Source organism: Rhinolophus sinicus, linkage group LG16 (assembly GCF_036562045.2).
Source record: "Rhinolophus sinicus isolate RSC01 linkage group LG16, ASM3656204v1, whole genome shotgun sequence".
In the NCBI taxonomy this organism is placed as follows: domain Eukaryota; kingdom Metazoa; phylum Chordata; class Mammalia; order Chiroptera; family Rhinolophidae; genus Rhinolophus; species Rhinolophus sinicus.
The window spans coordinates 13,923,372-13,939,536 of NC_133765.1; the positions used below are offsets into that span (position 1 = coordinate 13,923,372).

A 16,165-nucleotide genomic window follows, 5' to 3' on the forward strand; every position below is an offset into this window, starting at 1 on the left:
TATACATTATGGAAGGTTTTTACAGGCAGAAAGTGGATGGGACAAGAAAGTTAAGAATGGATTATTTCAGGGAGGTGGTCTTATCAGGCAGATTAACTCATTAGTGCTGACCAGGAAATTCCAGGCTGATAAGTTGAAAATTCCATTCCTATAAGAGGCTGAAACTAAAATTAGGTTATGTAGAAAGTCTTGGTGAGGCTTAGCAAAAGTTAAACCTTTTGGGTCTGTTGTTTCTTTTTAATATGATGAATTAATATGTTAAAAGATTGGAAAAGTAGAAAACATGCATGAACAGATGAAGAAATTGAAAGGAGAAATAAAATTTCTAAGAAAAAGTTCAATGAAGATGCTAGAAATAAAATAGCACAATATCAGAAGTAAAGAATTCCTTCAACGGGCTATTCAGTAGACTCAATACAGCCGAGGAAAGAATTAGTGAACTTGAAGATTGAGCAACAAAAATTACTCAGACTGAAACATGAAGAGATATAATAGTAATAGTGATAAACCAGCACACAGCCTCCAAGAGCTACGGGATAATACCAAACATTCTAACATATGCTATTTGTTTCCCAGAAGTAAAAGAAAGAGAAAATGGGACAGAATATACTTAAAGACATAATAGCCAAGAGTTCCCCAAAATAATGAAGAATATCAAAATACAGATCCAAAGAAACTAAAGAGCCTCAGACAGGACTAATACTGGAAACAACAATGATATCAAACTGCTTAAAACCAAAGATAAAGAGAAAACTTTGAGGAAATCCAGAGAAAAGGAATTTATAGATTTTAAGGTACACTGTGATAAATTAAAGATGTGTACTCTAAGCCCTACAACAACCACTAAAAATATTTTAGAAAAGAGGTACAACTAATAAGCCAATAATAGAAATAAAATGAAATCATAAAAAATACACAAGCCAAAATAAGACACAAAAAATGCCTATATTCTTCTCTGGGAAAATAGTAGACAACCAGCAAGATGGTAAATTTTAATACAACCACATTAATAATCACATTAAATGTAAGTAGTATAAGATCTTTCAATTGACAGCAGAGATTGTCAAATTATATTAAAAACTGAGGCCAAATATATCCTGTACTCAAAAAAGAAACACACAAAGATACGGATAGGAAGGGTAAAAGTAAAAGGATGGAAGAATACATATATGAAAACACTATTCCAAAGAAAGCTGGAGCGCCTAAATTATTATCAGATAAAGCAAGTTTCGGGCAAATGAATATTATCAGAAGCAAACAGGAGCATTAGTTAATTATTAAAAAGGTCAATCCGCCAAGAAGATTCAATAATCCTAAATGTTTTCTGCACTAACAAAGGAAAAACCAATAGAATTGAACAGAGAAATAAACATTTATAATAATAGTTACAGATTTTAAAACTATCTCTCAGTATCGATAGAACAAGTAGACATAAAATTACTAGATGGAATATTTGAATACACAATCAATCACTTGTTCTGTTGATTGATGTCTGTCGAATACACAGCAGGAATAGATACATATTCCTTTCAAGTGCACATGGAACATTCACCAAGACAGACCATAACATGGGCCATAAAACCTCAACAAATTTAAAACAAATTGAATCAGTCAAAGCATGTTTCCTGACCATAATAAAACTACACTAGTAATCAATAATGGATAACTGGAAAACTTCCAAATTTTGGAAATTAAACAACACTCTTCTAACCAAAAGAAGAAAGTCAAAGTAAAAAACAGAAAATATTTTGAATTGAATAAAAATAAAAACACAATATATCAAAATTTGTGGGGCACAGCTAAAGCAATGCTTAGAGGACATTTATAGCATTAATCCAAATCAAAATATGATCAACCATTTTTTTTTGCTTAGAAATCATTACGCAGATTTGAAAAGCTTTATGGCAATGCAAAGAACTTAGAATATCCAAAACCACCTGGAGAAAGAACAAAGTTGGCAGACTCATACTACCTAATTTCAAAATTTACTATAAAGTGATTGTAATCGAGCCAATGTGTTATTGGCATAAAGATAGACATTATGAAGAGTCCTGAAATATACCTACACCAATATACAGGCCTATTAGACAAAGGTGCCAAGGTAATTCAAAGAAGAAAGGACAGTCTTCTCAACAAACAGTATTGGAACAATTGGACATACATATGCAAAAAATAAAACCCCAAACACCAACAACATAGGCCACTCATAAGTGACTATATTTGAGAGAACTGTACACTTAAAAAGTATGACTCTTACTGTACATCAACAGTGACTTAATAAAAAATAAATTTGATTTTTTTAAATTGAAAATAATCTAAATAACTATACAGAACTTGTTTTGGGTCATATGATGTACTAAAATGTAACTAATAAAAGATGGTAACATAGAAGTATAGTTGGAAAGATATCCATGATAGATTCGATTAAAAAGTAGGGTGTCATTTTTAACTTAGGTAAATGTATATATATTTATATCTAAAAACACACACAGATGCACATCATGACCTACTTCTGCTTTTAAAAGCCTGGGAAGATACCTGAAAATGTAAATAAGGTAAGTGTTTGCATGATAGGATGGGGTAGCTAGTGATGTCTACTCTTGCCAGTATTTTGTACTTTTCCTAAATTGAATATGTATTCTACTCATATAGCTAAAATACAAAAACAAAAATTGCAAGCCATACCAACCTAAAAGAATACAGGATTTATTAGGAAAAAAAGCTAAGTAGTAGAAAGGGGGAAAGACTGCGGAAGCGTGTGCGTGGGTGTGTGTGTTTAAAACTTCCAGCCCTAAGGTCTATGAATCAGAGGGAGGCCAGATATTGGAGCTATTGCGACTTGGTCAGCCTGGCAGAAAAGGAGCTATTAAACTGAAGGCATGTTGTCACAAATGTTCCTATATCATCTTTTCTTACCGCCGAATAGTATTCCATTGATGGATCTTGAGAGAGTAATGCTGAGCGAAATAAGTCAGACAGAAAAAGCAGAGAACCATGTGATTTCACTGATATGTGGTATATAAACCAAAAACAACAAAAGAACAAGACAAACAGAAACTCATAGACACAGACAATAGTTTAGTGGTTGCCAGAGGGTAAGGGGGGTGGGGGGTGGGGGGTGGGAGATGAGGGTAAGGGGGATCGAATATATGGTGATGGAAGGAGAACTGACTCTGGGTGATGAACACACAATGGGATTTATAGATGATGTAATACAGAATTGTACACCTGAAATCTATGTAATTTTACTAACAATTGTCACCCCAATAAATTTAATAAAATAAAATTTAAAAAAACAACAACAACAAAAACTGAAGGCATACTGAGGGAAGGGATGAGATCTTATTCACTGTTATGTAATCAGCTCCTAATTACAGGGCTTAGCAATCAGAAAATATTTGTTAAAGAGAGTGGGGTGGGTCTTGCTATATGCCAGATGGGGGAGGGGAGGAAGGGACAGAGAGAGAAAGGGAAGGAGACAAGAATCTAAGAAAGAAAGAGAGAGCACCAAGGGTGCTGGGAAGGAGAAAGCCTCTATCTAGGGGGTTAAGCTGTTGAAACATCAATACCTGTAGCTAAGTCGGAGCAGGTTTCAGCATTTAGAAAGGATATATGAGTATAGAAAAGGGCTAAACTAGAGGCCAAGGCTCGTGAACAATAGAACAGGGCAAGGAAGGGCCAAGTCTCTACAGCCTGTTACAGAAAGATGTGTCCTTGCAGCATATAAAATGCACTCGAGCATCTTTTTTGAAGAAAGACATGGAGACGCGCAAGTCCCCACCGCCCTGGTATCCATACAGGAGCTTGTCAGCTGGAGAGGAAGAAAGACAAGAAAATAGGATCTCTGATTTGTGGCCTCCAAGTTCAAGTGCTTGTCACATAAAAAGTAAACTATAGATAGTGGTTTAAAAAATAAGTGATTCAATGAGTGTGAAGAAACAGCACATTGCTCTGAGGAGTCAGGCTGCCAGGTTGCCAGGTAGGAAGGGACATCAGCCACCCTTCAATGATTGAGGTGGGCCCCTGGTTTGCCATCCTCCCCAACCCCTAAACTTGCCCTCACCGAAGTCTCCAGCTCCCCACATGGCTACCACAAACTCCAATGGAATGTTTATAGTCCAATTCCTGTCATCTCTGCGTACACAAGGCCCCTGGGACCACTCAACAAGCACTTTTCCTCCTGATCAGTCTATTGGTCCCATCAAGGGCCAGTGGCAGTCCAACACCAGGTCTAGAGGATCCTTTCCCAATTTCCTAGGAACCCCCGTCCCCCTGCCACACACACACACACAGGGCTCCTGAGAGAGCCACCTCCCTTAAGACCAGGCAAAGGTCACCCCAGGAGACGTCTCAGGTCCCACCTACTTTCGTGGACCTTCCTCAGAAAGCACTGCTGGCTGTCTTGCGTCTGGCAGAAGCTTTCCCCACTCACAAACCCCACTGGCGCTGACCAGCTGACACTCGTGACATTTTAGAGCTGCAAAGTCAAAACCAGCATAATGAGGCGTTTCCATCCCAGCCTCCCTGCTGGTCTGGAAAAGGAGCACACCCTGCGGCCCAGGCACAGCCTGGACAGTGACGGGTTCCCACGGCCTGATGAATGCTGAAAAGCAGGTGATTTCTGAGGGAACCGGGAGGAGGCACGTGCGCCCCTGGGTGTAAAGTTTGTGCCCTAGTATGGGCTGTGCTGCTGGAGGAAGGTCAAGTCCCACACTGCAGCTCCGCCTGACCCCACGTGTAAAGCCCGTGATCAGTAGCAGCCCACATTCACTGCCCACAGACAAAGGATGGTTTTTGCTCCTTCCAACTCAAATGTCAAGCTCTCAGCAAGAAAGCTTGAGGAATTGGGGCGTATCAAGGATTGGAACTGAGCTGGGAAGGAGACGGAGGCTGAACTACAATTGGGACAGAAGAGAAAGAAGAAAGGGAAGAGGAGAAGAGTGGGGGCAACAGAGGAGGAAGAAGGAGAGTGGGGTGGGGTGAAGGCTGTGATCACCCCTGAGGTTAAGGTGAGGTCCTCGTGCCTTGTTCTTCACTTCCCCAATGCCCCCTCAAGCCACAGCCCCCCGACTGGGTCGGCTCCCCTAGACCCAGTACCCTCAGCCCTCCCCGGGTGCCCCACAGAAGCTCACCTCGCAGGGAGCCCAAAAGCAAGGAGAGGCCCAGCAGCAGCAGCATGTATGTGAAGCCATCTGGCACCCAGGACCAAGGAGTAGCCGAAGGTATGACAGAGCTGCAGACACCCAGCCCCTGAGAATTCGGCTTTATAACCCGTCTGGGCGTGACAGCCAGTGGGAACCGAGGCAAAGGGCTGTGTCCTCCCCAGGATGCGGAGTGAAAGGAGTTTCTAATGCCTCTGGCTCTGCTCACCCCCACTGGCCTTACCGAGGGTGAAGGAAAGAGGGCACCACATTCTCTCATGGGTTCTTTTGCTCTCATTTTCCCTAGCTTTTAAATGGGAGAATTATGTCCGCCTTACTCGGGCCAAGTACTGGTGAGATTGGGGTAAGTTTGTGAACCTGGAGGCTTGGGGCTCATGATGCCATGATCTTCCTCACTGAAGGGATTACAGCACTTCCCTGAATAAAGTGTGAATCCAGCTATTGAAGTCTCCTGGTTTCATGGAAACGGTGATGCCGAGACTAATAAAGCACTAGCATATTTAGGTCTATCTTCCAGGCAGGCTGCATTTCAGACGAGATCGAGATTTTTATGAGGAATGTAATTTTTAAAACACTGAGCTGGAGAAAAAGTTTTGTAGCTTTGGCTTCAGGCTCCTCAGCAACCTTCAGCACACCCCAAAACCTGGGTCTACCCTTGCCCAACACCAGAACGAACGAACACATCCCTTCCCTTCTGGATTGTCCTCTCCCAGCTTAAGAACAGGAAACAAACTGAAATGGACGGCTGACTCCATAGAGTGTGTAATTACTCCCCAGCCCAGCTCTGAAGTCTGAGGAGGTTGTCACATACTCCATCCCAGGACAACATGTGACACTGATTGAGAGCTTGCTATATTTCAGCCACAGTGCTACACACTGGAACAATGTTATTCCATTTGATTCTCAAACGAAGGTCTTTATGGTCATTATTAAGATCTCCATTTTACTGATGAGAAAACTAAAAGGAAGCGATCGGGCTCAGAGGCCAAAGAGGATAAAGGGGCAGACTCAAACCCAGATCTGCAGACTCTGTTGACCCTGTGTTCGTAAATGCAGACCCGGGAAAAGGCCTGAGACTGAAAATCTACCTCCATAGTGAAGAAAAAAGGCTGGTCAGTCCAGTCTGGTATTTAATGGAGTTTTTGAAGGGAGACTTACATACAAGGCTTGTCTTAGGTGGCTGCAAGACGAAATGGATCCCAGCGTGGCTTGGCAGGTGCCAAAGATTTATATGGGGGTTGGGGGGGGGGGGTGATAGTCATTGGCACTAGTATGTGAATGCTACCAGGTACAGGAAATTACTATACATGCTTGACCGGGCCAGGACAGCGGCCTATTCCCAGAATCAACACATGCTGTAGCAGGAGGCAAGGGAGGGGTGATGATTTCTGTCAGAATGAACATCCATTGCAATCAGACTGTCTTTAAGGGGGGTTTGCAGAGAGCAACCTCCGTTCTAGCCGCGGTTCAGCTCGTGGGATAGGCAGCCGTTCCATGATGGCGCAGTCTCTGCTCCACACCTTGCCACTTTGCCAGGGAAACACACGTCTTGATGGGTCCCAAGAGCCTCCAAATCAGTGTCCAAGGACCGGAGGACAGGATTCCTGCTGCCTGAGATGGCTCCTTCAGGCACAGAAGTTCCCTAGCTCCAGAGCTACGTCATGGACAAGAATGGGTATGTCTCATCAGAAATCATTTTCTATAATCTGCAAAGAACAAGGTTTTTATTAAATGATTCTTCTGGGACTCCATTTAGTCTTCATTCTGGTATGTTCTGGAGGGGACAGAGGAGGTGTGCCACGCTGCTAACCCAGCCCTGGCGATTCTTTTCTCTCTGCTCTCTGCAGTTTCTCCCTGATGCTCCTTCCGGTCGCCCAGTTGACCAAGCTCCCCGAGGTCAGGGACTGCCCTAGCTCCTGTTCACAGCCCTTCATGCAGGAAAATAGGCAGACAAGACCCATGATAGCCTGTGGGGGCTGAAGGACTCAACGTTGTGCGTTGTGCATGAGTTGCGGGTGGCTGCAGATGACATCAGAATCTTAAGGTGGGAGAGCATGCGTCTTTTTAATAAATATTGAACTAAGAAGAGAGGAGTTTGTTGCCCAGATTGGTAGATTCGGGAATTCTTCAACTTGTAGGTGGTGATTGGCATGGATAAGACTTCCCGGGGAGTTAAGAATCAATTCTCATCAGCAAGATGAGATGGGGCAGTATGATTTCAGGAAAAGTGGGGAGGGCAACCATGAAAATGCAGAGAACACTGCATATTCAGAAAAAGACTGGCAGTTGTATATAGATGTGGCTTGGGATGGAGCATGGGATGAAGATGGAGGAATGATAAATACATCTCTTGGGACCCAGCATGCCGTGGTGCATGTAATACAGTCGTCGAAGAGAGACAGGCAGGGAAGAAGTAGATGGAAGCTAGGGGCTCTCTGCCACCCAATCCCCCCCAAAGTTCCAGGTTTATACCAGGTAGATGTGTCACCACGTCCATCTCCTCAGCTTGGCTACCCTCTGGATAGAAGATACAGATCAAGGCTTTCGACTATCCCTCCTTGATCCCTTTTCTGTGCCCACATCATATAAATTCTCCTCAGTTACCCATCTGTTTCCTACCATAACTATGATTGATATAGACTCTTTATGAAAAGACTATTTACAGAAGTGGGCATGGTTAAGGAAACAAAAACAACAACAAAAGGAAAGTTGGGGCATCCAGATTTTAGCCTCAGCAAGAAATCATCATCTTTCTGCTTCGGGGGCAGGGGAAGGAAAACACCTTACCAGAGGCTGGCTGAGAGCTGGAGCCGTGAAGGAGAAAACACTCGACAGAAGCTTCATCATGGAAAGACCCAGCCAATGTCAGAGTGTCGCAGGAAGGGAATAGAAAGAACAAGTACTTCCCTCTCCTGCCCCCCCTCCACCATCTATGTGTGTGTGTGTGTGTGTTTCCTCCTCCAATCTTCCATTGGCTAAATCCAATCTGAAGCCAAACCCAACCACCACTTATGTGATCAAGTCAACAGAAGTCAGCCTTCTGGGGGCACAGGGCCAAAAAAAGGCTAATTTAGAGAGCCAAACAGAAAATAACCAGCCAGTCACAGCTCACTGTCAAGAATACTTTAAGAAGAGAGTAGATAGCTTTTAAAATTTATTACAAAGAGTATATATTATTTTGGTAATAAGATTTTTTTTAATAGGGCAGAGAGCCCCGAGACACATCTTGCATGTGGCAAACACGCAGCCTGTACTGGTGGTTTGATATGGGTTGTTGGAGGGCCAACCTACCTGACTGGTTACATGAAAACCTCAGAGCACAATCCATTGTGAGCCAATATGGGTTGTTTCTGAGGTTCTAGAATTTCCAGAGGCTGTGACTCAGCATTGGGAGCTTCTGCTCAGTTTTTCTTCACGGCTCTTGGGGGCCCCACACAAGGGTCCCCTCTTTCTTAAAATCCAGATGAAGTTTCTCTTACTAATGAGCTTTTACCTGCTTGGATCTGCCAGAGGTAAGTCCTTTACCTTGGCTAAAAGGCCTCTTTAAGTTGTTACAGCCCTTGAAGAAGGAAGACCAGTATCTTAGTTACCCAAACCAGAATGACTCAGAATCAGGGATAGCTAAACAAATTCAACTGTGAGCTGCTGCACCAGCTCACAGTAATGACTTTACTCTCAGAAGAGCCCACTGGCTTGGCACAGTCCCGTTCTGACTTCTTTCAGCCACTCAATACTTGGACCTGATGCTCTGTGAGATGAGAAGCTAGGTCTAGGGGTTCTGTGGAAGTCCAGTGAAGGCTTGTTCCAATGAACTGAGCCTGAGATCCTATGTAGTTAATGTGGCAAGGAAAGACATAAGGAGATGGGAACGCAATGTGCCCAGAAAGCCATCTCAGAACCCAGCAGGGCTTGGGCCAGAGACCTTACATACCTCTCCTTCACAACTATGTTCTGTCCCTCCACTTGTCTGTATTTCCTCTTTCAGGACCCCCATTCGTGGTGGGCTATGTTCCCTCCTTCCTCCTGTGGATGAGAAAGGCCGTGAGCTCAGAGCTGTTGGTTAAACAACAGTGTTTTCTGTAATGTTGGTTCTCAGACATACTCTTTATGGCTTTCTTAGATTTTCAAAGGTTGACTCAGAAACATAGATACGTAGTGACCAGAAGATAGTATGTAGCAGCCATTTGGTGAAGCAGTGAGTTATAAACTATAAGAATGACTAAGAAATTAGTGTTCCTTTTTCAAGCTTCCTATCAGAGATATTGTATTAAAGCTTCTGCTAACTATTGAAGAATCAGTCAAGCAGAGTGATTCTGTAACTTTTTAAAAATAAAAACCTCCTAAAAGCCTTACTAAGTTCTACCTTTCCTTTATCAATATATACTAATCCTAGTCGTTCAGAAAGTCGTAGACTATAAGGACTGCAAATTACCCAGATTGAGTATATGAATATATATATGACAAATAAGTTCACAAACTTGCCACCATGTACTTACATTGGCAGCACTGTACAAACAGCTCGGTAAGATTTCATAACCTTGGTGTATCAGGGTCTCACAGGTATATCATGTAGACGTGTAGTGGTGTCTTGCTGAGTGGCATTCATTATTGTTGCATGTTTTTGCGTGCCATCGAGAGAATGTCTGAGCTTGAATTAAAGCAACAAACAAACATTAAATTTCTTGTTAAACTTGGCAAGACTGGAAGTGAAATCAGGGACATGTTAGTCCAAGTTTATGGGGATAATGCCATGAAGAAACAGCAGTGTACGAATGGATTCAATGTTTTTCTGAGGGGAGAGAATGCACCACTGATGAAGGGAGGTCAATGTGGCCAGTAACGAGCAGAACTGACGAAAACATTGCAAAAATTCATCAAATTGTGCATCAAAATCGTCAGCTGACTGTGAGGAGCATAACAGACCAAGTGAAACATCGGTAGAGAAACAGGAAAATCTTAACTGAAAATCTTGGCATGAAAAAGTGTGTGCATAAATGGTCCCGAAGGAGCTCACCAATGAACAAAAGCAAAGGAAAGTCAAAGTTTGCCACAACCTTTTGGAGAGGCAAGACGATGTTTTGGGCCATGTTATCACTGGTGATGAAACATGGGTGTATCAATATGCTTCTGAAACAAAGCGTCAAAGTGCATAATGGAAGTCAGCCAATTCTCCATTACCAAAAAGTTCTGTGAGTCCAAATCAAGAGTCAAAATGATGTGGCTAACCTTTTTTGATATCAGAGGGATTATCCATTACGAATTTGTACCAACTGGACAAACAGTTAACCAAGTTTACTATTTTGAAGTGCTGAAAAGGCTGCGTGAAAAAGTTAGACAACCTAAACTTTTCACCAACAATTTATGGCTCTTGCGTCACGACAATGCACCAGCTCACACGGCACTGTATGTGAGGGAGTTTTTAGCCAGTAAACAAATAACTGTACTGGAACGCCCTCCCTACTCACCTGATCTGGCCCCCAATGACTTCTTTCTTTACCTGAAGATAAAGGACATATTGAAAGGAAGACATGTTGATGACATTCAGGACATCAAGGGTAGTACGAGGACAGCTCTGATGGCCATGCCAGAAAAAGAGTTCCAAACCTGCTTTGAAGGGTGGACTAGGCTCTGGCATCGGTGCATAGCTTCCCAAGGGGAGTACTTTGAAGGTGACTGTAGTGATATGCAGCAATGAGGTATGTAGCACTTTTTCTAGGATGAGTTCACGAACTTAGTTGTCAGACCTCACATGCACATGTATACATATTCATATATGTATAACTCTTACAGAGCTAAAGTACTTTAGGGACTTACACTACCTCAGCCTCAAAGATCTTGTAATTCCTCTCAGTTTGGCTATGGCTAGGATTAATAACTCAGTTGTAGTTACTTGCCTTCCTCTACGTTACTCAGTCGAATCAAAGTGTAATCATCAAATTCTCTGTTTGGTGCTACATTCAATGAAATTCATACTTAAAGAATATTTGTTTGACAAGTCATTGACGAGATGGATTACTGGGAGAAGAGACTGTCCAGAAGAGAGTGCCCAGCTAAGACTTTTGTAATTTCCAATGTAAGGTGGGGAGGAGAGAAAACTAAAATTAATTGAACACTTAGGCAATGGACTAATTGAACACTCATGACAACTCCATGACGTGGGTGTAAATGTTATATCACAAAGAATCTCAAATTGGAGATCTATAAGCAAATAACTTTTTATCTTAAAAATTAATAGCAACCTTGCTTTGAGTCCCCAGCCCACATGGATTGGGGTTTGAGTGTGGGGAAAAACTTAAAATTGCCAAATTAAGGTGTCTTAATCCCTTCTGATAATCTTTGTGTTCATGAGATATTTGTCATTTCTAGTTTAAAATTTATCCTGCCCAAAGGTAAAAATCTTCCACCCTTAATTTCAGCTACCATTACCCAGCTATTGAAAAAACTTAATTTCTCTCTCCCTCTTGTTATCTCTATTTTTCTTGCCTTTCACTCACAGAGGAACTGGAGGGAGGGTTTGTGGTGAACTGCTGGTTACATGAGTGATGGTATGTTGATTTCCTGATGCTGGCTTTGTCAGGGAGGCACAGTCATTTCCCTCCAGGTGCTTTTGGGGCATGGGCAAGTGGGCCTCCTGTGTATTTCTTAATACTATGGATCTTTAAATTCATCCCTTTAATCCCAGAGGTGGACTCTGGGCGTTTCATTAACACCTCTGTCTTTCATGGTCTCTTGGGTAATTAGCTAACTTCCTCCAACATATGTCACATCTTCATGTGCCTGATCTAGGCCCACAGGAAACGTAGGAATCCAATACCATTAGCCTTACTCCATAGGAAAGTCGTCTTTACTCCGGAAACGCTTTCTCTCCCCTTGACAATCTCTCTTCTGTTTCTTCTCCATTCCAGGAGCATCAGGTCTGCCTGATGAGCCTCCTGGCTCGATGGGTCATCAAGCTTCCATTCAGCAACTTTCAGGTGAGTACTTTTCACTTGCAAACCCTTCAGTCAGTGAGGCTTTATATAAGGCTTCTTCAGGCAAGAACACTTTAAATGAGCACGCCTCAGGTGAGCACGGTTCCGGTGAAGCTGCTTCAGGTGATCCCAAATCGGGTGTGAGTGAGCAGGCTTCAGGTGAGCACGCTTCCAGTGAACAGCCTTCAGGTGAACAGCCTTCAGGTGGACAGCCTTCGGTAGAACAACCTTCGGGAGAACAGCCTTCAGGAGAACAGCCTTCGGTAGAACAGCCTTCGGGAGAACAGCCTTCGGTAGAACAACCTTCGGGAGAACAGCCTTCGGTAGAACAGCCTTCGGGAGAACAGCCTTCGGTAGAACAGCCTTCAGGAGAACAGCCTTCGGTAGAACAGCATTCGGGAGAACAGCCTTCGGTAGAACAACCTTCGGCAGAACAGCCTTCAGGTGAACAGGCTTCAGGTGGACAGCCTTTGGGAGAACAGCCTTCGGGAGAACAGCCTACAGGTGGACAGCCTTCAGGTGGACAGGCTTCAAGTGAACAGCCTACAGGTGACCAGGTCTCAGGTGAAAAGTCATTGGTTGAACAGCCTTCAGGCAGTCCACCTTCAAGCACAGGTGAGCCACCTTTGGATGATTGCCAGTCCTTAACTTCTGGTGGGAAAGAGGCAACACATCAAAACACCCAATTTTAAAGAGTGTAGAAGAAAGAATAGTTCACAAACAGCTATCCCCAAAACTCTCTTGACAGTAATACCAGGAGGCAGGAGCAAGGTTTTGTGGGGCCCTGAAGGCTAAACAATTTGGAAGGCCCTCTTTAAGAAAAATAACACAAATACAAAGTGCCAGTAGTCCCTCCAGCTTTACTGTACATATGGAATTATGGATACAAATGGCCACAGCTCCCCTTGGAAAGGGGTTCCTGGAAGACTAACCTTCATGAGCTTCATGCTAAATCTGTTCCTTAACAAACTATGTTAGAACGCTTTGCAAACTCTGTAAAGACATATCTAGCTCTGGAGCTGGTGGCTCTTTGTTCTTGTTTGAACATAGAAAGTAAAACGTGAAGAGACTGTTAGATCCAGAATTAAGTTCCTAGGACAACTACATTTCTTTGGCTCTTACAAAAAAAGAGGTTATTTGCAGAAGGAAAACAAGATCCAAGGTTTGATGCCTCAAGTTACTACCAGACATAAATACTTCATATTTCACCCCATTGCATAAGTAGCAGTCTTCCAAATTTCCAGGTGAGAGAAGTGAGGTTAACATCACATGGCTAGAAAGTGGTAAACCTTGGATTCAAATGTAGGTCTGACTCCAAAGCCCATATTCTTTCCACTTCTTATGCTTCCTTAACTAGGGAATTGGCAGTGGAGATCGTAAAAGAGGCAATGTGGAAGCATTTCAAAGAGAATGCCTTAGTGAAAGGCCCTTTGTGACCTTATTGAAGGCCAATTTGAAAATGGAGAATGATATAGACTCTTTACGGGGTTTGCAACATTAGAGCATTTTAACGAAGCTTATTCAACAAATTTTACTTTGTACTTTTGCGTGAGAATATGGTGAGGAGTGCAAAAGGGAGCCAGTCATGTAATAAGTTCTTTGCTCCTATTGAGTTAGGGCAGAAGGGCATCTCATTATAAATGTCCAGGAAGTCAGCCCATGGGGCTATGAATTGGAGTAAAAGTCAGTATTAGAAAGATAAATTTGGGATTCATCAATGAAGATCATAGACGAAGCAGTAAGAATGAAGGAATTTCCTTTGTTATGGGAGAGAGAATATGCTCTATCAGACACAGGGCCCTCAGGTCCCCAAGAAGAACCAATAAATGCAACGTGTTACATCCAGTCTACTTGTTGCCCATCATCCCTCCCCAGATATGTGACTCAGGACTACACACCTGATCCACAAGGGAATTTCATCAGGCTTTATTAAATTTTCAGACCCAGTATTAAATTGCCACACATGCGCTTATATGAATGACCAAGGAAAATGTCTTCGTGGAGAGGGAATTTGTGCCACTCAGAAGTCCCAGCAGTGCATGTTAAAAAAGATCTTTGAAGGTATGTGGGGACTTCATGAGGCAATCTTTGCCAGAGACTACATCAACCGAGTACTGATGGGGAGCAGTGTGGTGGGGGGCGGGGGCCTGAGCAGGGATCAAGCTGTGGTTCCCTGAAACTTGGAGATTCAGGAGAACTTACTTTATCCTTTCAAGAATTAAGAATAGAATTCCAGCTATTGGTGGAGAGGTAGAGCCCCTTCCCAGCAGGCCTATGATATCTTAAAAGGAGGCAGGGAGACTGGCTGTCTCTTCCTAGTAAAGAAATATGAATTGTCCTTTAAGCCATTGAGACATTGACTAGAAGCTCTGGACTGTGTCTAGCTTGTTCATGGCTATGTATTCCTAGCACTTAGCACCATGTCCAGTACAGGGGAGGGAGGCATTTAAGTAAATACTGAATACATGAATAAACAATTGTCTGTCTGTGTCCGCAGATTGCCAGGCCTGAGTATATTCCCACGCCTCTCTACCCTCCTACTCACTCCTCATCCCCCAAATAAGGGATTTTGGTTACTTCCATCCCATGAACCACACTGGCTGAATTCCCTTGTGGTTTGTCTGGTCCCTTATTAGTGGGAGTGGGCAACTGATGGGGGAAAGCGCCCAGATGAGGCAGATGGAAAGGGACAGGGAGGAAGAATACATAAATTGGAGGTCTTGGTCGTGCCTGCATGGGGACGCTGGGGACCATGGGATGAAGGCTAAGGTTGGAGGACGAAGCCTCCTGCTCACTACTGTCTGTCCCTGCTTCTTTCAGGTGGAAAACTCCAATTCATGGTTCAGGGGTGTGAGAACATGTGCCCATCTATGAACCTCTTCTCCCATGGAACCAGGATGCAAATTGCATGCTGTCGGAATCAGCCTTTCTGCAACAAGATCTAGAAGCCGGTGCCCTTGCTACCAGTTCTGACTGAGGCAGCAAAAATCCTCCATCAACCTCCTGGGCTCAATTTATATTTCGTTTCTTTTCAGCTCAACAATTAGTCAATCGCACGTCCTCTGCCTGAGTGTTAGATGAGGTGCTCAGATATCTTCCCTCTCCTATCCATGCCAACACTCTCTGTCCTCTGTCTTCCCTGTTCCCCAAACCCATCTCTCAACATTCTTTTCTTTTAAAATAAATTCCACATGGTTAAAGAATATAGACTCCAGACACGCTTCTTTTCCTGTCAGCCAGTTGCAGAATCAGCCTGAGTGTCCTCCCACTCCACATATTAAAGTGGATGCACTTTTAAACCGTTCCGTATTCATCAAAGTGAAGGGGTCCTCAGGGCAGAGACCACAAGAAGGAGTACAAAGTAGGCATTAACCTTTGATGAGCTTATGCAATACTGAGGGTCCTTCTATCTGATTCCCCACCTTTCCATCCCTATAGAAACCTCATCCCCTTGTACTTATCATGGTGTCCAAAACTCACCCTTTCTTTGGCTCTTGAGACTTTTTACTCTTAACATAATTATAATAATAAAATTACTCCTTTAAAAATTTATTTGCTATACAAATATACAGCAGGTCATAATGCTTAAATCTTTTTCACATACACGATGTTATTGGATCATCTCAGCATAGAGGGGCAGGTGGAAATACTATAATAGTCCCTCTCGTCTTGCACTAGTGGTATATTCTTCAGAGTGTTTGCACCTCCATTGCTGGCTTTGAAGTTAGAGAAAGAGGACTATGAGCCAAGGGACGTGGGCAACCCATAGGAGCTGGGAAAGGCAAGGCAAGGCAATGCCTCCAGAAAAGACCAAGGCCGGCCAATACTTTTATCTCGACGCACTGAGACATGTCAGACTTATGACTTACAGAAGTGTCTGATAATAATTTTGTGTTAAAATTATTTTAAAATTTTAAATGAAATGAAAATGAAAAATGAAATGAAAAAATGAAATGAAAAAAATAGTGACACCACCAAATGCTGATGATGTGAAGAAACTGGATTTCTTACATAGTGATGGCTGAAACATAC

The 16,165-nt window shown here is 42.9% G+C and overlaps 1 protein-coding gene across 1 annotated transcript in view; it reads left to right on the forward strand.

Moving 5' to 3' along the window:
- ACRV1 (acrosomal vesicle protein 1) overlaps window positions 1-15,078 on the forward strand; it is a 39,031-nt gene extending 23,953 nt beyond the window's left edge. The window contains exons 2-6 of the mRNA XM_074321798.1: window positions 5,057-5,222; window positions 8,525-8,674; window positions 12,068-12,748; window positions 14,057-14,194; window positions 14,954-15,078. Coding sequence (XP_074177899.1) covers window positions 5,057-5,222; window positions 8,525-8,674; window positions 12,068-12,748; window positions 14,057-14,194; window positions 14,954-15,078 — 1,260 coding nt within the window. The remainder of the gene's footprint in view (window positions 1-5,056; window positions 5,223-8,524; window positions 8,675-12,067; window positions 12,749-14,056; window positions 14,195-14,953) is intronic.
- Window positions 15,079-16,165: the final 1,087 nt, after the last annotated feature.